Below are 27,811 nucleotides of genomic sequence, written 5' to 3'. Positions count from 1 at the left end.
TTTCAGTAAAAAGAAAAGTGATTCTAAGGAGCAAAATAGAATATAAGAAGTAACAATGGATACAAAATGGTTTTAAAAATAAAATCATAAACTTTATTGACTCTTCTAAAAACTCTCAAAAATCAGCTTTTTTTTTTTTTTAAGCCTAGTTTTGGATCCAGAGCTCAGCTGCCTGATAGTTTAGTGTCACTTAATCCTTTGTATTTCTACTTTAGCAACCTCAGTTTAGAGCAGAATTCTGTTGGTTATCTTGGCCCCCAATAGATTAGTTACTGTTGCCATGAACGTGGGGTACTCTTATTGTCCACATGTATAGTTCTTTGGCCAGAGGGCAGGATTTGTTGTCAGAACAGGATGGAAAAACTTACTGTTCAGAAGCAAAACATAGGTGTAAATTTATATCACCATTAATATCCTGTAGAACTAGCAATCTAAGGAACTAACCTTGGGAAAGGCTTTCATAGAACTTCTAGTACACATAGGTAGTAGGGTCTAAACTGAGAATACACATGCAGAAAAAGAAGCCAATTAGTGAAGTGTTTGAAGGAGAGAATGGAAAAACAAAAGTTGTTAGAATATATTGAATTTGTTGTGCTTCTGAAGGCCAGCAATAAGGAATGGCCAATAGATAGTTGAAATTTTGACTCTAGATTTGGAACTGACAGATTGACTATTGTCTTTGTTCTCAGTATACTGAACAAGTTGTAGCTGTTGGCTGTGCATGTAGTCAGGAGATCATTTGTATTAAGGGGTGAAGAGGGAGAAGACTATCATCCAAGATAGGTTAATACATATGGCTTATTCATTTCTTAAAAAAAAAGTAAAGCAAGAAATATACCTTTCTGCTATGATTAATTCTCATGAAACCAGATAGAGTTCTCCCCACTTACATTATCAACATTTAGTAAATAGTTGCCTTTATCACATATATGGTTCACAGCATGCTATAAAAGTTTTATTCCAAGGTTTTAGTGCTTGAAGTTGACTAAAAATATAATTTTAAAATTACTTCCCATAGGAGTGTTTTTTTTTTTTTTTTTCTCAGTAGGGAAACAACCAAGTGGAATGCACAGTGTAAACAGTAATGTGTCCTTTCTTTTTCTTTTTTTTTTTTCCTTTTTAAATTTTATTTATTTATTTTTGCTTTTTCTTTTTTTCATTTTTCATTGATGCATTGTAACTATGCATAATAATAGAATTCATTGTTACATATTTGTACATGTGCACAATATAAGAATATAATTTACTACTGGGTAACAAAATTGACCAAAAATGGCTGTTTTTTAAGTGTCACTAAAAGTAAATATTTAATAAGTGAAATTAATTTCCACTGCTATAGTTCATCTGTTATAATGTCCATCTATACAGAGAGACATTGATAAATAATGCAGACTTCTCACAACTCTTTACTTGGAGTCTAGTTAATCTGTGCAAGTTCAAAGAAGTCATTTCTGCATATTTTTGATTGTCATTGGAAGGAAAAATTTAGGGGGAAAATTATAGAGTTATGTAACCATGTTCATAGGGAAGAGTCAGATGTTAAAAACAGGAATTGGAGCCAGGAGCGGTGGCACACACCAGTAATCCCAGGAGCTCCGGAGGCTGAGGCAGAAGGATTGTGAGTTCAAAGCCAGCCTCAGCAACTTAGCAAGGCCCTAAGCAACTTAGCAAGACCATATCTCTAAATAAAAATAGAGAAAAGGCTGGGGAAGTGGTTCTGTGGTTAAACACCCCTGGATTCAATTCCCGGTTACCACCGCCCTATGAAAACCAGAATTGATATGTTGAAGAGGGTCTGCCTCCTGTGCTCATTGCAGCATTATTAACAATGGATCTGTCAATTAAAGGATAAAGAAAATGTGGCATATATCAAAGTGGAACACCATTTAACCTTTAAAAAGAAAATTCTGTTCTTTGTAGCAACGTAGGTAGAACTGGAGGAAATGGTGCTAAGTGAAATAAGCCATGAATGAAAAGGCAAATATTGCATAATCTTACTTATCTGCAGAACCCACAAAAATCCAACCCATAAAAACAAAAATAAAAAGATATTTGGCAGAGGCTAAAGAGGGGGAGAGTAGGAGTATAAAAAGGGAAGATGTTGATCAAAAGAAACAAACTCTAAGACTAGAGAAAGAAGTTTTAGTGATCTACTACATGAGGACCACAGTTAATAACATATACCATATATTTCAAAATTGCTAAAATAGATTTTGTTTTCATCATGAATAAAAAATAAATTGATGAAGGCCTGAATATGTTAATTTTCTTAATTAACTCTTTAGATAAAGCATACACAGTTCCAAACATTACATTTCACCCTACAAGCATACACAATTATTATTTGTTTACTTAAAATAAAATATAAATAAACAAGGAAAAAACAGGAATCAGTTTCTCATGAATTTCAGTACCTTGACCTCTGATCTTCAAAAAGTTACATTTCTCAATTATTGATGAACTCTTAAGTACAGGATTTTCATGGTATTATATTAATTAAATCCCTCTCAGAAGAAGAAAATATTTCCACGGTGTTTTTATAGAAACTACCAAAATTAATTCTGCTTAGATTATCACAAAAATTCTCAATATTTATTTGACATAAAATTTCTTTCCAATAAAAAATGAATATCATTTTAGACTTGTATGAATAATACAGAAAATAGCAAGTAATTTCTATTCAGATAAGTTCTAATCTCGGAAAATGTGTTAGTTCAGAATTACAGTCTGCTCTCTACCTTGCAAAGTGAAAGTACACTGATCTTCTACTGAAAGGAATTGGATATTGAATCATTCTTATCATTGAGAAAGTATTTCATTTCTTTAGCAGAATTGTGATAATTGTCTTCAATCCTTTTTGAGATGGGTTAGTAATGTGTCCTTTCTCCTCATGCAAATCTGGTTAACTCCTTTTCCTTCAGTTTATGTCATGCATCATTGTAAGTGGTTGCAAAGGTACACAGTGGCTGAGGTCCTAACAAGAGTGGCAGAGTGGACCACTTTCAAATACTATGTGGAAGTGGACACCTCCAACTAGGCTTTCCCCACAAAATTTGCAGTTTAGATTCTCAAGGGATTTCCAAGTGGATTTCAGAGATGGTAGGTCCTGGTTAGTCTAGTGCATCTTACTAGTTCTGCATCCACTTAATTTTTTGTTATTCACAGTTTACGGGCTGTTGCAATTAGTTTATTATCTTGCCTTTTGCTTATTCCTTTTTTTTTGGTACTGGGGATTCAACCTAGAAGTGTTTAGCCAGTGATCCACATCCCCAGCCCTTTTTTTTTTTTTTTTTCTTTTTGAGACAGGGTCTCACTAAGTTGCTTAGGGCCTCACTAAATTGCTGAGCTGACTTTGAACTGCTATCCTCCTGCCTCAACTTACCAAGCTGCTGGGATTACTGGCAAGGGCCACTATGCCTAGCTTACTTACTCCTTAATTCCACCCTTTCTTGCCTACCAGCCACCACTTCCTTTTCCCTACCAGTTGCAATACCTCCTGTGAACAATCAGTTCTCTATAGAATGGAAGGCAGATGATTATTATGCTTGTTTATTCTTCTCACCAAACTGGGAGAGGGTGGATCCAGAGGGTCATGGAATATGACAGTAATTGCATTCCTCAGGACTTGTCTGTTAGTCTTATTTTACTTTGTGATTGATAATGCTGAATGAAAGGAAGGTATATGAAATTTTTAGGACAATATCCAACTCCACATGCAGAACATGTTAAGAAAGTAAAATGAGAAGGATATTAAGATTGCATGCTATTTAATGAAAGATTCTTTATTTGACATTTAAAAAATTATTTTTAAAATTGAAAGATATATTGGTTACATGATGGAATTTTGTTTTGGTTTTTGTGGTGTTGGCAAGTGTTCAACCCCTGAACTACACCCATGTTCACAAGACTGAGTTTTAAAACTCATATTCTCCAAAGTCATTAAGTCACTTCTGCTTGGGCTGCAGCTATTTGGCCTTCAGGAGCCTTGTGTTTCATTGCAGCCTGACATTGGGCACCATCTTGATCTGGGCAAATGTCAGTTGCTTATTTATGTATGTATGTATTTTTGCAGTGCCAGAGATTGAACCTCGGGCATTGTGCAAGGGAATTACTTCTAAAAGTGAGCTTCAAAATGAAAGTGTACTATTCCATTCATTGACTTACTATACCCTAAAGCTCTGCTTTGCGTTTCTTTCTGAGCTTCTGTATTGCATTGGTCCTTCTTGAGCTACCCTAGCTCCACACAGAACATTCTGTTGCTCTTTCAGCATAAGCAGGGCTATTGTGATATTTATCTGAATTCAAACAAGGCTAATTAAAAGAGCTGCTGACAGTTGTTGTGATCTGACTTTGACTGCAGCTTGATGGTCATTATGGGTAAATAATGAACCAGGTCTGCAAATGTAGCAGCTGCCAACTTGGGATAGAAGAACGGCTATTGCTTCCAATTTAAGGATCTATCGACCGCTTCTCTTCTCCCTGCAGATCTTCTGCAGAAAACAAATGTTTTCTGCTGCTGTGTATTGTGGTTTCAGCTGTTTCAGATATAGACTATAATTTCCTTCTTTAATATTTAACTTAGGACATTATTAGCTTACAGAGTTAACTTTTCTATTTTGAAAAAGTTCAGCTTTGTCCTTGTATATGTGATAACTAGCTAATCACTTGTAATTATTTATATGCATTTAATTTGTGTATTATGCAGGAAATAGCATGTCTAGAACAACAAAGTGTAGCTTGTAAAAATATTTCAAAATCTACGTAGATAGCAGCTTTAAAAAAAAAAAAAGATAGATACATGTTCCTTTTGTTTTCTAAAAGATAGACACCTCTTGCCAAACCTTGGTTTTGGGTTTTCTTCATCTCATCAATGGCTTCTGAAATATTTTGATACAAATCCCTATTCATCAATTCAGAGGAACTGCAGTGACTTTCATTAAAATGCAATACTGAATATATTGTCACTCCATCACGAGCTTTCCCTTGTCCTATTAGTAAGTAGGAACAGGTGCATTAAAGGTAAGATAGACGGCAAATTGCATTCATAGATTAAATATACTTCCCTGCAGATTTCCCACACTCACAAGATACAGTTTCTGGATTTAAAAGTCACATTCTAGAATTTGGTACAAGCCAGTACTTAACACATCTGTAGCATTTATTCAGCTGCTATGAAAAGACTTATCTGCATTATGTAAAATCTGAGGATACAGTGATGCTTTCTTTGTGCATAATGCAGCAGAGTTTCAGGATCTTGCTGGGAGGAAATGATCCTAAACATGCCCCTGAAAGACAAGTCTTACTTTGAAAAATAATGATGAAAAATTGTTTATTTCTCCATGTATTTGTATCTATGTTTATTTCAGGAAAAGCTAACCAAACTTTGTTTATCTGACTCTAAGAATGGTGCTCCGAATGTTTTTGCTTTTCTGTTTCCAGCTTGGATAATGCCAGAGTAGTGTTAACAAGGGGTTATGTTATGCTGGCTTATGTTAAACCAGATCACCCCTAACATGTGCAGAGCCATTCATCTGTGTCACCAAAACCCAAGAGAACATCTGACATGGACTCTGAAACAGAAACAGTGATCACTTACAAATCAAACATGGCACGCTCTAAACTGATTGTGCACGGCAATCTTTTCTAGAAAGGACAACTAATTGAACATGATAAAGTGTAAAGTTAATTAACACCCTTAAATTTGTTGATTACTTTCACGGGATTATATTGTTCGTTGAGTAGCAGCTTTCTGTCCCAGCTGTCGCCTTTTTCAGCGAATGTCTCTGGTAAACAATAGAGACACCATAACAAGTCGTAAATGGTCCCTGTGACAGCAGCCCCTTGTGAGGCTGCATCTGTAGAAAATGATTAGAACAATTGCATTTTAAAGACGGCTCACATTGCAGCCCAAGTCCCATTGGTCCTCTTCTTGATCTCTTTTGATGGCAGACTGGTTAAAACATTTAAGTTCTTTTGAGTAAATTAAGTGATTTACTACGTTTTGCTATATTTGAGTGGGAGTGCTTGGCGGCAAGGTTTTTACAGTAGTAAAGAAAATGTAATGCTTTAGCTTTCCATCTCTTCCCTCTCTGGATTTGAAGGCTTCTTTCCAGTAGTCATAGAATAAAAAATGATCTCCTCATTTCTGATTTAAAAGTGGTTATTCTGGGTCATCAGCACTTGCTTGCATCATGGTTTATCTTTTGGTTCAGCTTTTCAACAAGGCTAAATTCCAAATTTCAGTTATTTTCTACTGTTAGGCCAAAGTGCTATTAGACATATCACTTAGAAATGCTACTGAATGAACATTTTTAAGCCTAACATGCCATTCAGCTTGTTGTTACATTTCAATTTTTATAACACTTGTATAATAACTATATAAAATACCTTTCCAATGTATTCTTTCATTTGAACTTAAAGTATTTGCCAAGTGTTTTTATTACCACTTTCAGATGGTGAAATCAAGACTGAGAGGGCTATGACTTGTCCAGTGGTGTGACCTTGAACCATGGTTTCACCCCAGGTCTCTTAATTCAAATCACATCTTTTTCATTTTTTAACTCTAGATAGTAATGTTCCCATACATGTGCACTTATGTTCATGCTTGTTTATGCAGCAGTAAGCGAAAATGCCAGTACCACATGTGGAGAGTCACGCTACTCCAAAGCTGAACATTTAAAAAATATGACTAATTGACAAACAAAAATGGTATATATTTATTACATAACATTGTTGTTTTAGAATAAAAATACATTATGGATGACTATATGGAGTTAATTAACATGTGCATTACCTCACACACTTATTTTTTGTGTAATAAGAATACCAATATCTACTCTAAACAGTTTTCAAGAATATAATTCATTTTTATTAAAAAGTTGAGCTATTTTGAAGCTGGGCCTGGTGGTGCATGCCTATAATCCCAGCAGCTCCAGAGGCTGAGGCAGGAGGATCAAGAAAGCCAGCCTCAACAATTTAGCAAGGCCCTAAACAACACAATGAGACCCTGTCTCTAAGTAAAATACAAGAAATGTGGGGGTTGGGGATGTGGCAATGAGACCCTGTCTCTAAATAAAATACAAAAAGGGTGGGGGTGCTGGGGATGTGGCTCAGTGATTAAACACCCCTGAGTTCAATCCCTGGGACAAAAAAAAAACAAAGCTGAGCTATTTTGATAAACTAGAAAACACGAAGTCATAATTGATCTTAATTAGTATTCTTGGTCATTTTATTAATCACTGATTTCTGCCTTGCCTACTTTCTAAGAAGAAATTTAACATTTATCACACACAAGTTTTATATTAGGTAGTGAGATTCTAACTATTCCTGTGTATAAGGATCTTAACGAGACACACCAGAAAAATCATGAATTAGAGGAGGTAGTAAAACTGCTTATTAGAAATATCACTTAGAACATTATAAGAATAGGAAAAGGAATAGAAAAGGGGGTTATGGCCATGAAATGCTATTCAGAGTTGATATGAATATGGTCTTTAAAGATAAGCAGTGGTTAGCCAGGAAAAGAAGGAAGGAAAAGGAATTTCATATAAGGAAAGAGCCTGGGAAAGGCATGGATCATTGTACATTCAAGCCACTGCAAATACTTTTTAGCAAGGCAATTTTTCTTGAGGTAGTTGATTAAAAACAAAACAAAACAAACAAACAAACAAAAACCCCAGAAGTGATTAGGGTTCATTGACAAGAAAAACAAAGATTAAAAATCAGAACCAATATAAAGGAGAGAGAAAAAGGAAGTTCATTGCTTCTTAAAGACAAAAGGGAAGGTAGAGTGAGTTCTATAGTTCTTTTGCTGAAACATGAAAGTGCAAGTACTTCAAAATAACTTACTTAATGGGAAAAAATAGGTGGAGTTCTAAGACTATAGAAGAAATGTTGAGGAATAGTGAATAATGCTTTTAACTGCTGCTTATATTTACGTTAATGCATAACTGAGGTTTTAAGCCTATAATTATATTGTACAGTAATTCTCTTGAACTTATTCTTTATTCCTGATTTTCTCTTCTCTAGTTATTTTGTTTTGCTAAGCAAACTCAGATCTGTTATGAAGGAAGGTGGGGCATTGTGTGCATTAGATAACAGACAGAACTCAGTGTCCATATGTAAAACCTGCTGAATTTCTTGCTCTATTCATGTTAGTCTAAAGTGCTCTGAACCACATTTTCAAGTGGAGTCAGAATTCTTATATTCCTATAAAAGTTTCCACAAGCCTGCCCTGTTGTCAGTAAAACCATTACTCTTTGAGAATAGTTTCTTGTTTCCTTTTTCACCTTTTCTCTTTCTGAGAATTCATTATTCTTTCAATGACAGAGATTGAAAAATGGATGGAAAGAAGAAATCAGGATTTGATTGTGATTGCCCTCATTCATCTGACACTTGGAATATGATACTAGCTTTAGCCTTATTTCTGGGTGTACATCTCTTTTCCCTAATTATATTTTAGACCTGGGTATACATATCTTTTCCCCAAGTACATTTTATTGTTCTATGTCTACCATAGCTTTACATTTTGGGCTTTCTGGAATAGTCATATTTCAAATATCCTCTTTACCACAAAATAAGTCTTGCTTTTTGATTAAGAAAAATATGCTTACTTGTTGAATCTTTCCACCTAGCACAAAGACTTAGCAAATTGTTAAAGGCACTGAATAGATGCTTGCTGTTGGAATTTTTAATTTGTGAACCTGTGTTTGACTATATTTATACCTCTCCTGAGGCATGCATCACTCTTTATTATTCAAATTTTCTTATCCCTTCCCGATTTCCTGCTCTGCTCCCACCACCCCTTCCACCATCACATGTACTAGATTTCAAACTCCTTGAGGGCAAGGTCTATGTCTTCATTCCCAGGGTTGAAAACCACTGAGATATATAAATCTTGGGTGATCAAATTTTATTTGTCAACTAAGAGACTTTGATTATATTTAAAAGCACTTTTCCTTGTAAGGCTGGTTGAAATAATAACATACTGCCAAGAGAAGTGATAGACGTCTATCATCTTAAAAGCAGGGTAGTCAACTACCCATTTTAAATGATGTGTACATTCATCTTTTTATTTGTCTATACAAATGAGTTCAATTTTTCTGATTCTGGGGCCATGGAATGGAATCACTAGAAACATCATCACCAGAAAGTGTTAGATAAACCCTATAGGCAACCACACTACTTGGTAGATTTAATTAATGTACTTAGAAAATTAAATTTTTTTTTGTACTGAGAATTGAACCCAGAGGCACTTTGCTACTGACCCACATCCCCAACTCTTTTTAATTTTTATTTTGAGACAGGGTCTTACTCAGTTGCTTAGGGCCTCAGTAAATTGCTAAAGGTGGCCTCAAACTTGACGATTCTCCTGCCTCAGTTTCCTGAGTCACTGGGATTACAGGCATGTACCACTGCACCCAGCTTCTTTTTTCTAATTTGAAACAATTTATATATTATTTGTATAAAGTGAAACATCACCTTGGTTTGTGTGTTAATTTGATGAATGTTCAAATGTGGATGTATATGAATTTGAGAAACCCAAATTATTATAGAATTTCAAAAGCTTCAAAGTAACTCAGTGATTATTTTGTCTGCTTCACTTCATAATTTAAAAAAACTTAGGGCAAGCGGTATTTAGTGACTTGCTAGAATGACAAAAACACTTTGTGATCCCGGGCAGATCTGGCAGATTTCCATGAAAGCAGTTAGCTCTCAGTACTCGCTGTAGTTGTTCATTTTCTCAGTCTTCCTTCCCTGCTGTCTACTTTCTTGGCCTTTTCATGCTGCTATAACAGAACACCTAAGACTGGATAATTTATGAAAAGCAAATTTACTTTTTACAGTGGGGAAGTTCAAGATCAAGGGGCTAGCATCTGGTGGGGGCCTTCTTGCAGCATCATTCTGTGGCAGAAGGGCAAAGATAGGACAAGAGAGTGTGTAGGAGTGTGAGAGTATGTGGGAGAAGTTCAAACTTGTCCATTCAGCACTGTCACCTTGGGGATAAGTTTCTAACATGTGCCTTTTTTGGGGACACACCAAACCACAGCATATTTTTCTCTTTGAACCAATAGTCGGTTAACTGAGCATCCCCTATGTATCAGACTTTGGATATGGGGTCAGGGAGCCAGCAGTCACTGCCCTAAAGAAGCAAATGTTCATGTGGAGAAGACAAACTGAAACAGAGGTCTTAAACAGGTGGTAGTAAGTACTGTGAATGAAATTAAGGCAGGTAAAGGAGATCAAGAGTGATAAGGTGCTCTTTTGGATTGTTACAATGAGTGAACAGGGAAAGCCTCTTGGAAGAGGTGAATTTTGAGCAGAGATGTGAATGAAGTGAAGGCTATAAGTCATGAATACCTGGGAGAAGAACATTCAAGGCAAAAGGAAGAGCACATGAAAGGCTGTAGTATGGGAATATGCTTGACCTATTTCAGGAACTGGTAGGAAGCCAAGGTAGCTAGAAAGCAACAAGTGATGAAAAGAATGATATGAAATAACATAGGAGAAGTAGTCAAGGGCCATGTTAAAGGGCCCTCTGGGGCTTTGTAGAACTTTCGATTTATATTGGAAGTGATGGGAAGCCTTTGGAAGGTTGAAAAGAGAGGACACATGAACTAGGTTTATATTTTAGGAGGATTATTCTGGCTGCTATATGGAGAACAGACTGTGGAGGCAAGAGCAGAAAGGAGATCATATAGGAGCTATTGGCAGAAGTCCACACTAGAGATGGCAGTGGTTCAGACTAGGGTGGTAGTGATGGACAGAGAAGTGGCCAGATCACAGGTTTATATCTTCTTAGGAGCAGGGAGAAAGGTGATTCAGCCTTGACACTATAGCTAATCACAGGACCTGATACTAATAGGCATCCAATTAATAGTGTTGAATGGATGAAGCAAATGCAGATTTCTCATACCTTTCCCATACTATGCTCCCATTGAGAGATTTTGCAAGAGGTCTTCACAATGTTGCAGTCTTAACATGGACTGCTCTGTAATACTTAACTTGGACTGGCCTGCTTCTGTTGTTTATGGATGTAGAACAAATCAGTTAATATTTAGCAAACAAGACCAAGATTATCCCAGAGGAAATCATGGCTTAAATAATCAAATAGGAATTAAACACCTACTTTGTAAGCCCAAGTTTATAAAATATTAAGCCCTTATATTTAAGTGGCATTTTTATTTTAGTGCATATGTTCACATATTCATACTCTATGAAGAAGTTATTAATGCTTTTCCAATTTTATACTCTGAGACTCAAAAGTTAAATAATCTTGTTTATTATCACATATCCAGCAGATAATATATCCCCAAACCCAGATATTATATCTTCAGATCCTTAACTATTTTTCTACTATGCTTATTCTTCTGTTTTCCACTTGTCTATTGAATATATCATATACTGTGATAGATAATGGGGAAGCTGACATAAGCAAGACCCTGGTGGTGACCCCATAGGAAAACTCAGAAAAGAATATCAAAGATTTTAATGAAGTATGATAAATGCCATAGTAAAATTAAGCATAGAATATATTTTGTTTTTTTATATACCACTATTAAAATACATAAGTAAAGCATAGGTTGAGTATCCCTCATCTGGTGGGCCCAGAAGTGTTTTAGATTTTGGATTTTTTCAGATTTTTGGAATATATTGCTTATATGTAATGAGATATCTTGGGGTTGGGGGGCTTACTAAACAAGGAATTCATTTGTTTCATATATGCCTTATAGACATAGCCTGAAGGTAATTTTACACAGTATTATTAGTGCGTCTGCATTTTTGACTGCGTCCTGTCACATAAGATCAGGTATAGAGTTTTCTACTTGAGGTGTCATGTTGATGCTCAAAATGTTTTAAATTTTGGAACATTCCAGATTTCACATTTTTTGGATTAGGGATCCTTGAACTGTAAATACTTCTTTCAGTATTCTTGCAACTGAGTATGCATTTCACATCTCCTTTTGGAAAACAGACTTGAATTAAAATGGTATGGCCATATAATACATACATTTTTTTGTTTACTGTTGGTAGACATTAAAATCCATACAATGTCTTCTGAAATTCATAAAATGTCTACACAGTTTTTGAGTTCCAGCTTCCTTAGATGTTCTTTCCTTAGTCCAAAATGCTTAGGTTTCTTTTAGAATAAGTCAGGTCCTAGTTATGCCTTTGCAATAGGACTAGACTTGATAGTATCATATGGGTAAAATAATATATATGGAGAGATAAGATTTGGTCCTAAGAAATGCCCAAACTTTAAAATTACCCAGTTTAGTTAGACCCTTGCATTAGGATATAGGTTATGACAAAGTCAGAAATGATTACAACACCTCTTTGAGAGGAAGAAAGAGTGGAACTACCAGAGACTTCAGAATTAAAAGATAAATTATTCTTTCTTTTGTGGTCTGCTCTTGCTTAAATAACTTATTTCTTCTTTTTGAAATATGTGTTTGAACAAGTGAGAAAGTGCACCTGTCAAAAGATTAACCAGCTGAGAACCATTGTCAGCATTAATTTTCCTTTAATAAATGACTCTCTGAAGCTATTTAGCAGTCTGTAATCTAGATACAAAGCTGTTGACCTATGATGGATAGTGCTGGATTTGTTTGTAAGCTTTGACTTAAATTGTCTACTTAATTTCTCTAGGTCAGATCAACAGAATTAGGAGAAAGAGTGGTTATGTGGTTTGAATAAAAATAGCTAAAGAAATTGAGCAAAATAATTGTAAAACATTAATGGTATCACCATCTTGGTGAAGTAAGTTAGAAACAAGCAAAATGACAGCCACTTAAACATCAGTATTATCAAATATTCAAATGACATAGGTCAGATAATTGAAAGTATTTTTTTATAATTGGATTTTTGTACATAATCGATTCCAAAGTGTGTTGGAAGATATTGTGAAATAATGTAATTTCAACCGTATGTGCAAGTGTTTCCGGCTTTTATAACGTGGGCACTCTTTCCTCCAAGGTTGTTGACTAACAATGCTACCTTCTTTTGCCTTTAATAATTGGTTAAAAATAGTGTGAACTACAAAAGAGAAAGCTACTGAAGTTGGCAATAGCAAAATATTACATTTGAATGAAATAAGAAACTCTTGGCTTTTTTTAATGTCAAAGCTTTATTTTATTGAATAAATTAAATCAGAAAGGAGGCCTTTACTTATAGCTATCTATTTAATGGCAAGGTTCAATACTTAATACAGCTACAGTTCCTTTATTCCTAGCTGCATGTAAAATAAGTTATAAAAGCAAAAATTATAATAGGATAGTTTTTCTATTTACCTCCCTTTTTTCCCCGCTTCAGTACTAGAGATTGAACCCAGGGGCATTCTACCACTGAGCTACATCCTTAGCCCTTTTTAAAATTTTATTCTGAGATAGAATCTTGTTAAGTTCCTGAGGCTGGCCCTAAACTTGCGGTCCTCCTGCTTCAGCCTCCTCAGTTGCTGGGATTATAGGTGTGTGGCACTGTGCCTCTTATACATTCCTATTTTTGAACAAAACCTCACTTGAAAATTATGAATTAAGATTTCTCTCAATAATAAAGCAGTAATAATACTCTTGCTTTTATTTTAATGGTAATAAAATGAGTGAGGCTCTCTGTGCCCTTTTTAGACAAGCCTAGGCCAAGTTTTATATGTCAAATTAGAAGTTGTTTTTCCAGTCATTTTAATCAATGAAGTCTTTTTTTAAAGCAATTAAGAAGTAGCCAAAGAAAATTAAATTTTATTTCTACTTTCTGCTCATATCACTAGGAATGAATTACCCAAAAGATATATCAGGAACTGCTGGTCGCCGTGCCACACACCTGTAATTCCAGTGGCTCTGGAGGCTGAGATGGGAGGATTTTTTTGAGTTCAAAGCCAGCCTCAGCAACGTAGTAAGACCCTAAGCAACTCAGCAAGATCTGGAAAGTACACACAGGAATAATCAGTCTTAGTAAACAAATTTTCTTTCTCTTAACAAAAAGAATCTTACCACCTGAAATGCCTTCTTGTTTATGGGTGAGAGAGCAAGTTCTCTCTTTTTAGATCTCTTTGCAAATCCTTCTGGCTGCTGCTGTGCTGGTCAGAGCCCAGGCAAACCTATCATGGAATAAGTTTCTAAGGAGAATAATAGATGAATTAGAATAAAATTCGCATTTCAAAATCCTTTGTGTATCGTGCCAAAATGTTTAAGATGAATTGAGAATGAGAGTAAGATTAAATCTATGTGTCTCTTTTTGTTTGTGGTTAACCTCATGGCACTTGATTACTGAAATATTCTTGTGGAGATGTAGAGCATCTTAGACATATGTGGTATATATGCAATTTGGAGGCCAGATGTTTTCATTTGGTTTTGGGATTTTCTTTCCTTTTACTATTTGAACATTTAAAGAAATGTAACCTTTTGCTTCTGTCTCTTTACACCCAAATGATTCAGGTGTGGGAGCTGCTCGGTCTGGGAACCTAACGTTTATGGTAGGAGGAGTCGAAGAGGAATTTGCTGCTGCCCAAGAGTTGCTGGGGTGCATGGGCTCCAATGTGGTGTATTGTGGAGCTGTTGGGACCGGGCAGGTAAAATTGTCACATTAATGACCTTGATATAATGATGCAAAATTGGCTGATGGTGTTTTCTATTTCCTGACCACATTCTTTTTTCTCTTTATTCTGCTCATTCTTGGTAGGCTTAAGCAGATGCCAGCCAATTTACTTATTAAAATAAAACTTTTAAAAAATATCAAAATTTCCATCATTATGATCTTGGCATGTCACCCCTGAAATCATCCTTAAAACTATTTCTGTTTAGGTGCTCGTGTTGTCTGAGTAACTGTTGCCCTCCATCTGATTTTGTAATTACTTGCTATAGCTCCATTTATACTACAGTCAAGTAGAAGTAACCTATGTCTTTTAATATTTTTCTTGAAAAGCAAATAATTTTCATCTAGAAATATGAGGTGATTGACAATACTGAACTATGCAGTCAAATAAGTTGTACCCTTCCCACTCCCAACATACACACACTCCTTCAATTCTTCCTTCCTTCCCTCTTCCAAACAGTGCTTTTTTAAAAAAAAAAATTTTAAAGAGAGAGAGAGAGAGAATTTTAATATTTATTTTTTAGTTTTCGACGGACACAACATTTTTGTTTGTATGTGGTGCTGAGGATTGAACCCGGGCTGCACGCACGCCAGGCGAGCGTGCTACCGCTTGAGCCACATCCCCAGCCCCCAAACAGTGGTTTAATCTTAGTTACCAGTACTCTCTTTCTCTCACGCAAGACTTCTGTATTCTCCTAGGTACATTTATTGTTTCCATACCTTATATGTCATTCTTTAAGCTCTGTGGAGTTTTGCTTCTGTGACTGATTGCTGACCATCTTGTCCATGCCACATATGACCTGGTCCAATCTTTCTTTCATTATCTCATACCTAGTTTACTGCTCAGAGGGCCTAATAGGTCTCTAGATGCCAAATGTATCACTCTGTGCAACACAATAACCAAAACCAAGACTAACAAGGTGCTTGTCATGATATGTACTTCTTTTTTTCTGAAACTTTGAATAGATTCTTGTTTCCTAACATCAAATCTTAGCTCTCTGTTTTAGCCTTCATAGCTCGTAACAAGCTCTTGACAATTTCAACAATCAAATTTCTCACCATTTCCTAAACTCTATACATATGAGTAATTTTCTTACTAATTCCAGAAACATCTAATGCTCCTAAAAATTTAATCCCCTTTATTTATATATTTATCTTTTACTCTAATCTCCTCCTTTCTTTTCCTTGCCTATTTATATCCTCCTTTGGCTTCCTGAGAGACGATTTCTACCTCTTGTCTTTGGTGATCTTGTTTCTCTGAAGTTATGCTCTCTCTGCCTCATAACCTCTGCCATATATTGTGTCATTTTATTGTTTTGTTTGTTCATTTTTTGCCTTCCATGTAGCATATTATTCCCATTCCCAGTGAGTTCTAAGTTCCATCCCTTAAAGAGCAGTCATACCACATGGAGGGATATTCCCTGTAGTGCTGAGCCCATAGTAGGTGCTGGGTCACCACTGTGAGTTTATGACCTAGTGGAAGAGATCCCCATGTCTGCTGTGGGGTAGCCATTGGGCTTTGGAAGCATGCTGCATGAGAATCAACAGTTGAAAGCTGCTTCCTTTAGAAAGAAATCTATGGAATTGGACAAAGAAAAATTTCCTGTGTGTTTTAACGTGAAAATAGAGATATTTCGCATGTATTCTTTTTCAGGCTGCAAAGATCTGCAACAACATGCTGTTAGCTATTAGTATGATTGGAACTGCTGAAGCTATGAATCTTGGAATCAGGTTTGTCTAGTAGTACATTTTCATATACTAACAGTTTTTATTGGCTTTCCTATTTGATTTTTGGTATTAAAAAAAACCTGATGTTTGTGAGAGATAAATGAGTTGATCCAGGGACATTTTGAAAGCACTTCATTATTGAACTTTAATAGACTTTGCTTATTGGACAAGCAATAGGACCCTGGAGAGCATGAATACTCTTTGCCATAGCCATAAAATGTATTGCACTGTGCATTTTAAGTTATATTATCCTTTTTTATATGGAAGTCCCATTTCTTCTATTATGTTAAATGCAAGGAACACTTTTACTATAAAAATTAAACATTCTTTGGCAGTGTCAGGAAAAATCTGTATGAAACACAGCTTTAATGTATGTGAATTCAAGTTTATGCTACTGTGTGACTAGTTTTATGTACCTATTCTAAATATAGTCCCCAAAATCTGCACTAAAAGTGTTCTTGGTAGTTTGGTTGCATTCATAAAGCTACAATTCATATGCATAACTTTCATTTTAACTTGCCTGTAGTTTGGTTAGTTGGCATTAGGATCTGTCTTTAAAATAAATGTCATTCATACTTTGTTTAAAGTGATTCAGGAATTCTGTTTTTACTACAGATGCTCATCTTTTAGAATACTTAAGGTTAATGTCTTAATTTTAGCCTTTAATCTTTTGGTTTAGGAATGCTACAAATGATTAATCACCTAATTAATTTTTGAATATTTTACATTTTGTGAATATAATAAATATACATTTCTTACTTTAGAAAATGCTTAGTAAGCAAGATGTTTTATTCAGATGCTTTCTTCCTCACATTCACCAAGCTGCTAACCAAATATATCACAAAGCAGAGTAGTGGTTCATATCACAGCTTTTGATACAAGCAATAAAATGAGCCAAAGTGCTTGAGATATTTTTAAAAACATGGTAATGGATTCACATTTCCTCTTAATTACCATATCAAGATACTGTTGTTTTATTGAATTGCCCTTGTCTCAGATGTTAAACTATCTTGACCTATTAAGTTGTCATGTTGTAATTGAGATAAAAGAGGAATTTGCTTTGCATCAGTGCTAATTGGTTTATCAATATCCTGTACCATTTACATTTTAAAATGGAATGTCTATAAGATGGTAAGGCATATCTTTATAAAGCCTTAATAAAACTAGTAGTATATAGGGAGCCCTTCAGAGTGTTGTGTCTGTATTGTGGCCAGTTGTAGGCTGTGGGTCACTTATGATATTTAAAAACTGGTTTCTAGTAACTTGGTTTCATGTCCATTCTTTAGACTAATTTCTTGGAAGAGGAAAATATAAATTTCTGGAACCAAAAAATTGCATACAAAATTAAATTGTTGTTGACAGCAGGATTACTATGCATATGCATCTTTGTTTTCTTAATTTTTAACTTTTTTTTTAGTTGTTGTTGAACATAATACCTTTATTTTATTTATTTATTTTTATGTGGTGCTGAGGATCGAACCCAGCTCCTCGCACATGCTAAGCAAGCGCTCTACTGCTGAGCCACAACCCAGCCCCTGCATATGCATCTTTATAATTTTATTCCCATTTTTCTAGATATAAGTGAATGTATCATAAAAAGTTAAAGCCTAGATGGACCTATGTTATACCATAATATGACATATGCCCTTGTCTCTGCCATTTAGTCTTTATTTAGTACCTGCAGCATCACTGGGTTAGGGTGTTCCTTAGGCACAGTGGGACATCTTCTGGAATTCCTTGAATAATTTTCCTGTTAGAACTCTGATTAGATGCCCTTCTTAAATGAAGTTTTGTATAGGAAAGTGCTTGTGGATGTTTTCCTCCAAGTATCAGCTAAGAAAGAAGAGTAGAAAATCAATTAAATAAAATGTATATAATGAAATGAAAAACTTTGGTTACTAATAGTGTGTGTTTTCAAGGAAAAAAATGAAAAGTAATATAATTCCAAATACAGACATTTAAGAGCAGAAGTAATAAATAGAGTTTAGTGTTTCCCTGACTTTTGGCCTTGATACACTATCACAAATAGTATTTAGAAATATGAAACTTTAAAATATGTAATTTTTCCAAAATTCTACATATGTTCCAATACATACAGACATATAAAATATATACTAAAAGTCTGAACACAAGACAAAAACTTACTCATTTTATTTAACTGTTAAAATAATTTGTTTCTAGTGTTAACAACTAATAAATTACTTATTTTTATAACATTAGGATTTTATCACTTTATCTTACAAAATTGTCGGTGGTTTGATTGCCCTAAAAGTGAGTGCTTCTGCTATTGTCTTTTCTCCATGGTTTACAGACATGGTTTAAAATGACAGGATTGTTCTCTAATAGAGTATAGAGAGTGGCCACGATTTATTGAGCTTTGCAAGGTGAAAGAGAAAATTGGCATCAGCAAGCATAAATTCCCAAGTAGTAAAGTCCCACGAAGTAGTAGAGCATCAAAGTGGTTCAGCCACATTTATATTCTGTTCACTTTGAAGTGAGTTCTTTTAGAGTATTTAATGTCAGTATTTATAAATTGAGTTACCTATTCCTGAGAAGTGATCATTTCTGATTAATTTCATTCTTGTAAGTCAGTGTTTTTTTCTGGGACTTTGTTTTTTTAATAGAAGAATAAAATCTTACCATTTAAAATTCTTATTGACCCTACATTCTTTTAGAGTGAGCCTTTATGGATGTTAGTGAAATTTTAAAATGTTGTAAAAAAAAAAAAAAAAAGTAAAGAGTGAAAAATATTGGTATATAATATATTTTGAAATTCTTTTTTATTAGACCTTTCCACTTTCTAATTGGGTTCCTAGTTAGGCCTTAGAAGTAGTTTTATGGCCTGAGAGTCCCCTGCTTGCATTACAAAGGTTTGTTCTTATGCATCACCTAGAAACAACATTTTAATGTGAGTTTTTTTGTTTTGTTTCTATTTTTGCCCCATTGAGAATGGATTTCTTCTTAAATATTAGTAGTGTAATAAGTTCTTTGCATTTCCAGTAAGGTCCCAAGCCCCTCCAACAATCACCATCTTGTCTTCTTCGACCCAGGGAAGCTTGAAGTAGTAGACATTTTGAACAGTTGAAAGCTGTTCAAGATGTGAACTTTTCCACAAGCATAATTTTTCAGGAGCTGTATATCTCCTGAACAGCAAAAAGACACCCTTAATGGTTGTCTTTTCTTTTATGTGATGACTAAAGCCTCTTTGCCATTTTTTCTATTTGTTATACAAACAGTTGTAATAAAAATTCAAACAGATTTCTAAATAATCTGATAAAATGCCATCGTATTGGCCAGTTCACGAACCATATGATACTCAGTGAGCCTCAAGCTGGTTAGAGGGTATCTGTCTAGTTCTGCATTTCAGTTGTGCTACAGACTTCAATTTTCTCATTTATATGGGAATAGTATGTATTTACTGTGTTGTACTGAAGATTAAGTGAGTTAATTCATGTAAATCTTTTAAAACAGTTATTGGCACAGTTGGTACTCAGTGCATGGTAGTCATTGCTATTTGTGGTTGTTGTGAGGGGGTATTTGAAGTGAATGTTTTTTTTTCTTCCTAACACTTCTCACTACCTGGCACTATACATTTGTTTGTTTGTTTATTGCCTGTCTTTCCATCTAGAAAGTAAGCTCCATGAAAGAGAATGACTATTTACTCATGGCTGTATCTTAAGAACATTCCTGGCAGATAGCAGGCACTCAGTGAAGACTGAACTAAATGAATGAGGACAGGAGGGAGGGGTGAGTGAGGGGACAGGATATGGCACTTCTGCCTCAGTCTCAGTTATCTGGGCATGTGTCTTAACTCACACCCTCCTGACTTGCAGGCACTGCTTCTCCTTAACTTCTTTATTGTCTCCTCTGCTCTGTGCTTGTCTCCCACATGGACAATCTGAGTAACCCTTGGTGAATAAATGAATGACTGATTAAGATTGACATGGTTTTAGATGTTTTGTTTCCAGATCAGTTCCTGTGATACAGACTTCCCAGTTTGGTGACAAATTGTTGTTGTTGTTCTTATATTAAACTGAGTAGTAAAAACACTTAAGAGAATAAAACTTTTTTGATCCTTAAAACTGTGATTATAGTGAAGGCAAAAGGTTTGGATTCTCTTTAATTTTTGTTTTTAGAATTTATGAATCATTTTTATTTCTCTCAAAAGTTCATTTAACATTCTTGTGTTTTAGAGGTGAGTAGATTTGACACTGTGATGTTTGAATTGCATTATATATGCAATCAGAGCAATGAATTCATTCTCTGTTTATATCAGAGAACATTCCAGCAACTGTAAAGGCACATGCATGCACACACGTACTCTCGAACCATATCCAGTGGCAAGTTATTATGGGGACTGACAGACTGTCATCCTTTTGATGGCTTGAGCTGTATATCTCCTGAACAGCAATGGGGCTCTTATGCAGAAAGTATCATATGTTCCCAGCCAATTTACAGGGAAACAGCAATAACATTTTATCATGGTTGAGAGCCCAGTAGCTGCTTCCTATTAAACTTGCCCTTTCAGATACCTGTCTTGGATTAATTTGTTGATTTCAAATGGAAACTCAGTCTTCTCCAGTGAAGCATGACGTTCTAGGATAGACTCTCTGAATGACAATTACTGTGTATTCTAGCTGGTTTCAGACCATTACAAGCCTTGGGCACAGTGGAAGACAGAGGACTTCAGTAACTGATTTTAATATCATGTCTAATTCTAACTGTCAGTTATGTATGTGCCAGGGAAAGAATCCTCAGAAAGATGAAATGCAAAACACTTCTCACTTGCTCTTTTTAATGATACACTTTGCTGCAGAGTGTGGGGCAGGGGAGTAAAAGCCGGGAGGGAGTAGCCATTTCCTGAAGGGAATCTGCACAGCAGGGGAAGATTCAGATTTGAAAAGTGAGCTTGGAACAACTGCCACCTGATTTTTTTTTTTAATGTGTGTGCCCCTCAGGATGCTCCTAAATAGTACTGTGTTCACCAAAATGGGTTTCCACAAATCAGTGCCAGTATTTTTCCTTGAATGTTCAAAAAAAATGAAGGGTTTCACAAAGTTAGGATAATAAGCTTTACTCACCATTTTGGTGGGTTATAGAGTGTAAGTTTCCTTAGCAGTAAAGATTCTTAGGAAATACTGCCAAGTATAATCTGGTAGATTATAAAGAAGGATGTAACTCTACTGCTTTAGATGATGAATCATCTTAAAGAAAAATCTAAGATAGGAAGCCCCTAAAATATATTTCAATGGGTAGGAAAAGCAGTGTTTTGGGGTCTTTAAAAACATTCTGTCTTTATGGAACACATCAGATGTATATGTTCTTGGACATTTATGCTTAGAGACTAGATTTTCAGTTACAGCAAATTAACTGGTTGTTAATAATTGTGATTTTTCTTTTCACAGTTATTTCCTAAGCACATTGGCGTTATCTTTTCCTAAGTCATGTGCACAACATCATACTGATAGTCTAATTTTATTTAAAAGGGGAAAGAAAATTACACAGCAAATTACACATGAAACAAACTTTGTTCTTTATAAAAGAATTAATGAAACTGTTGGGTTTCTCTTTGGTAGTCTACCATTGAACAATGTATGATAGCTGATTTAGATGGAATCTTCTGTGTCTATACTCTTTAGTAAAAACCCATCATTTTAACAGGGGCCACCATATGAATTCAGATATGTAGCATGCCACATAGCCTTCCATGAACCACTGCTACCCCTTAAAAGCCAGATTATATATTCCATACATATCCTGTTGGCGGTAGCCCTTGCTCTAGCATCAGAAAAATGTTTTACTGTTCATGATATTCAGATTTTGAAATGAGCAAAACATATTTCAAACACAGAATAAGCAAGAACTTAAGCATGCCAGAATGCACAGTTTGTTTAACCTTAAGTGTCTTTTTTCAATTCTTTATTTTCTAAAAGAGATTGATTTTAACAAAACACAGAAAGCTTTTATGAAAATTGTTTTATAATGGCCCTTTGCATGAAAGAAACCAATAAATTGCTGGGTATAAAGTTTTATTTGAAACTTTATTCAGTGATACTTGACAAAACTATGCTTTTCAAACTGTTAAGATCTCTAAAATCAAAGTAATACAACATTTTGATATTTTTCTAGGGTCTATATTGAACAGCCACTATGCCATCAGCCCACTGGTAGAACAAATGATGTTTCCGCTTGGGCAAGCTTTGTTTTATCAGGATCAGTAACCTTATCAGCAGTTGACCCAGAACTATAATGCATGTCTCTGAATAGATAGCATATGTCACAGCTCTGGGCAGACTTGCTTCATAAGCAACATTATCTAATGAAGATTTAATAAATAAAGAAAAGTTTGCAGCAAGAAATGTCTTCCTTATAAAGATAACTTCTCTTGAGCTCATTGTACTACTCAAAGCTGACCTCTTGCATCTATTCTCACAAAAATAATAAACACATGTATGAATGCATCCACAAGGACTCCCATGATGTATCATTTATCTGTTAGTATTTCTGAAATATATCATTTGTGTGTAAAGAATGTAGCATTTAGATTTTCATATTGGTTTAAAGTTCACGGGGCTGGGGATGTGGCTCAAGAGGTAGCGCGCTCGCCTGCCATGCGTGCGGCCCGGGTTCGATCCTCAGCACCACATACAAAGATGTTATGTCCGCCAATAACTAAAAAATAAATATTAAAAAAAAATAAAGTTCATAAGTAACACATAAAAGCAGTAATGTTCAAAAAACTAGAAAACCCCTAGTGTGACAAACCAACCACATTTTCATGCAATTATGTATTATTATTTCTTGTCAATTGTACAGTAGTGCAGGTCTTTCTCTAAATATGAAATGTCTTGGCTCAGAAATGATCATGTTTAATCAATCAGTAGCTTTTAATATCCTATAATTCAAGATTAAATTCTTCACTCTCAGATCAATCTGCTTTGATTTTAAAAGACATGTAATAAATGGAGAGAGAAGATGGAGCATCCTCATGTGTAAATAAGTCATGAATGACTTGTACATTTTGACATTTAACACTTTTTTCTTTGACCTTTGACAGGTTAGGGCTTGACCCAAAACTATTGGCTAAAATCCTGAATATGAGTTCAGGACGGTGTTGGTCAAGCGACACTTACAATCCTGTTCCTGGAGTGATGGATGGAGTTCCCTCTGCTAATAACTATCAGGGTGGATTTGGAACAACACTCATGGCTAAGGTATGGTAAATGCTGAGGCTAACCCATGGGGTGGCAGGGAGTGCGGGGGGATGCTTAGTGGTCTGATTTCTCTTCCTCCTTCTAACAAAATATGTCTATGCTAGAATGTAAAATTAGTAGAATAGTGGTTCACTTTCCCACCAGAAATTAGTAAAAATTTATATTAAAAAATCCTTATCTTGCTCATTTTATTCCTGGGCTTTCAGAAGAATAAGCAAGGATTTTTCTTTTGTCCTTGGGTTTGTTTGTAACATGAGCTGGTACAGTTTTGTTCTTCATCATACATTTATGCTAATTTACGAACTCCTTAGAGTGGGAGCAGTGACTTTCCTGATAGTTAACCCTGTACATACACAGTGCCAGGGAATCTTTCCCATGGTTTCTAAATACATCTTCCTGTTTAAGAATATATATAGATTTATGTGTAAATTAGTTAAGTCATTTGCAAAGCAAGTTTTGGGCTTCCTTTCATTTGTGATCTTAAATGTAGAAAATACTCTTTAGACCAGCAGACTTTCAGATTTCTGTATAAAGCTTATTCTTTGCCAATTGATTTTTTTTTCTGATTACAAAAATAATAACAGGCATGCCTGGATGCCACACTTGGCTTACTCTCCCTCATGCCTCGTGGCATTTGTCCATTGAACTTCTTGAATATACCTTGAATTCATCCACTTCCCTTTTCTTCTTCCACCAGTATCTTGGCTGCAGCTCATTTAGCTATACCACAGGTGTCCTTAGCTGGTCTCCTTGCTTTTTGACCTCATCTTCTCCAATTCATTTTTTATACTATAGCAAAAATGGACTTTCTCAAATGTATAGACCTGATTGTGTCACTTCTCCCATAAATTTCCTTTAAGAGTTTCTGTAACTTACAGATTAAAGTCCATCTCCACAATTTTCGTATAAGCCCCTTGGTGATTTGGACTGCATGCCTCACCAGACTCATTTTTGCTTTCTCATTCCCTCTCTTTGCTTCAGCCACGCTGAACTCATTTCCACCTGGGTTTTCACTCTGAAACCTTCCTGTTTGCTGTTCCCGCTGCCAAGATCATTCCTCCTTGCCCCTTCCCCCTTTTACCTGGCTTACACCAATCCTCCTTCAGATCTTTGCTTAGCCATTTCTTCCTCTGGAAGACTTGATCCAGCATCCACACACTATGCCTCCCAGGCTCCCATGGTGGGTACTTCTCCAAATCATATAAATGCTTATTTAATTGTTGTTATTCCTCAGTAGACTGAGTTTGGGTGGGCTGTGGCTATCTTGTTCATCATTGAATCCCAGCTTCTTGTACATTGTCAGTACACTTTCAATATTTATTTGAGGAAGTAATATTTGAAACACTGTTTCCTATTTTGCAGTTTATTTCCATTTGTGTTAGAATTTTTGTATGGCAATCTTACAGACTTCTACAGATTTGAAAATCATTTCTTTGTGTAATCCTATTTGCATAGTAACTCTTATCCAGAAATAAACAGGTCTTATAGAGGATGGGGTAATGAAGGAGACACTCAGAAATCAAGGTTTCTGTTTGGAACAGCTTTGCAGCTATATGCCAGTACTTAATAAAAATATATAAGGACTAGGGGTATTGTGGTAGAGTACTTGCCTGGTATATGCAAAGCCCTGGGCTCAATTCCCAGCTTACCAAATTGTGGGGGGGGGGGGGGTTGGAAGAAAAGAAAAAATATATATACATATATATTATATGTATGTATTTATATTATGTATTACATATTATATGTATATGTGTAGATATATATCTACATACATACATATATATATGGCTATATAGAGAGGAAACAATGTTTGTAAGAAACATTTTTTCAGAATCTGTTTTTCCTTCTCTGAAACCAAAGCATTAGGAACCACAGTTCAAAGTGCGCCTTTACCACCAGTCCTAATGTATTCTGTATTCCCTCCTGCCCTTGTTTGATTTAGGATCTGGGATTGGCACAAGACTCTGCTACCAGCACAAAGAGCCCAATCCTTCTGGGCAGTCTAGCCCATCAGATCTACAGAATGATGTGTGCAAAGGGCTATTCCAAAAAAGACTTCTCATCTGTGTTCCAGTTTCTACGGGAGGAGGAGAACTTCTGAACATGCCCTTTGGCCATGGACATTGTTGGGAACCAGACTATCTTGGAGCCACCTCCTAGCTCACTCCACAAGTAAATGGGTTTAATCAAAGGTCATCAGTCTCTTTTGATTATCTGTGTTAAGTACTCCCTAGGATTTTCCACCCATTTTTAACTGCTTATTCTTTTTGTCTATTTTGCAAACATATTATTGAGGGGGAAAACATTTTTTTTTTTTTCTGCTGGCCACTGATGGTTTCCGCTAACTAGCTGAATTAACCTTTTTAAAAAAGTTTGATCTTTGAGTATCTTCTACTAAATCGTTGAATACTTTGAACAGGAAATTTACTTAGCAAATAAAATAAAATATTGCCAAATGTTTTGTTAATAGGATGAAACCCATCTTAAAGGAAAGAAAAGAAATCGCTGTGAGGAAAGGAGTTAGAGAAAGGAAGTATAGTGAATTACTACCTGTGTTCCTCAGGAAGTTTGTCCTGTTAACCACGAGCTGGTATCTTGCATTCCTGAGGTTACAGATTTATTTTCCAGGGAGTTGATAAAGCCAGAGGACTTGTTGCTGCTTGTTTTATAATTCGGACTCTGTTACAATGTCTCAGTGTTCCCCTCTTGTCACAACTCCTAGTACTCAGCAGATTTATTTCTATATTTTTTTGATTCTGTATACATTCTTATTACATATTTTTTGACTTCAAAGAATGATATCTTTAGACTGTTTCAGAGCCAATGATGATATTTGCTTTAGAAATCATTACATTATTCTAAAAATAACCATATTATTTTGAATTTAAATAAATTTATATGCTGATAATATCTTCTTGGAGTTTTTGTTTCTTCTTTAAAAAAAAAAAAGGCTGGCTTTACAGACTAATGGGGAAAGGAAGGTAAGAATGAGGAAGGAAGGGAGGGTGAAGGGAACATCTTGGACAGCAGCAGGCCAGCCTCCTGCTGCTCTGCCTGAATCCTTGGTTGTCATTGGTTTGAATGGTTTTTTTTTTCTATATCAAGAAGCTGTAGAAATTCAGCCTGCCTTAAAGTGTAACATGCACGCCCCATTATGAAGAACAGTCCCCACTTTTTCTATCTCAGCCCCAAAAACATTCCAGGTGATAGACCTAGATATCAAATTGGCAAAAGCATTACTACTTCCATCGTTTTCCTGGTGATAAAAAGTTCCAGGCACTATTATAAGTCCTAGGGATACAGTGATGAACAAGACAGAATTCCTGCTCTTATGGACCATAAATCCTGGTGTGTGCATCTTCTAATAAACAAGAAGTAAATGTTTATATGTCAAGTGATAATAAGGACAAAATGAATAATAAAACAGAATAAAGGGCATGGATAAGAAGTGCCAGGTGTATTTGTTAGGGTGGTAAGCAAAGCTCTTTCTGATAAGTTGGCATTTGAGCAGAAATAAGAAGTCAGGGAGCTGGGCATGGTGGCACATACCTCTAATTATAGCTACTTGAGAGACTGAGGCAGGAGGATCTCAAGTTCAAAGTCAGGATGGGCAACTTAGTAAGTCCCTGTCTCAAAATAAAAAAATGGAATGGAGGTATAGCTCAGTGGTAGAGTGCTTGCCTAGCATCTGTGAGGCCCTTGATCCCCAGCACCACCAAAAGAAAGAAGTCAGAGAGCAAGCCATGCAGGTATCTGAAAAAGAATATTCCAGGCAAAGTACAAAAGCTAACAAAGTACAGAAGCTAAGAAGCAAGTTAATGCTGGACATGAGGAATAACAAGGGGCCTGTGAGGGAAGTGACTCAGGTTGAAGGAGTCTGTGTTGGACCTTGTAGGTTACGGTAAGATATTGGCTTTTATTCTGATACATTGAGATGAGTAGTTTATCGGTTAACTTTTGCTGGGTGACAAACCACCCCAATATTTAGTGGCTCAAACAACACATTTATTATTTTTTGAAGATCCTCTAGGTTTGCTTTCATATTCTGGAGCAGGTTAATTCATCTGGAACTGAAGGGTCTCATTCTGCTGGACAGCTGGAATGGTTGGGACTTCTCTCCACATGGTCACTTACCCCAGCAGGAAGACAGCCTGAGTTTGTTCACATGGTGGCATTCCCTGCAGCAACATAGGACAAGCCACAATGAACAAGCACTTTTCAACTCTTGGCTTGCTTTGTATTTGTACTGTCCTTTTGGCTAAAGTAAGTCACACGTCCAAGCC

General features: G+C 35.7%; 1 protein-coding gene across 1 annotated transcript in view; it reads left to right on the top strand.

The window, feature by feature from the left end:
* The window catches only part of Hibadh (3-hydroxyisobutyrate dehydrogenase), a 104,240-nt gene extending 77,802 nt beyond the window's left edge, over window positions 1-26,438 (top strand). Inside the window, exons 5-8 of the mRNA XM_046426058.2 lie at window positions 14,430-14,563; window positions 16,241-16,317; window positions 23,372-23,528; window positions 25,471-26,438. Coding sequence (XP_046282014.1) covers window positions 14,430-14,563; window positions 16,241-16,317; window positions 23,372-23,528; window positions 25,471-25,629 — 527 coding nt within the window. The 3' untranslated portion in view covers window positions 25,630-26,438. The remainder of the gene's footprint in view (window positions 1-14,429; window positions 14,564-16,240; window positions 16,318-23,371; window positions 23,529-25,470) is intronic.
* Window positions 26,439-27,811: the final 1,373 nt, after the last annotated feature.

The sequence above is a fragment of the Marmota monax genome, unplaced genomic scaffold (assembly GCF_021218885.2).
Source record: "Marmota monax isolate L192 unplaced genomic scaffold, Marmota_monax_Labrador192_F-V1.1 WCK01_AAM20220418_F8-fsc00133, whole genome shotgun sequence".
Taxonomy (NCBI): Eukaryota; Metazoa; Chordata; class Mammalia; order Rodentia; family Sciuridae; genus Marmota; species Marmota monax.
This window is presented reverse-complemented; position numbering and strand designations above follow the sequence as displayed.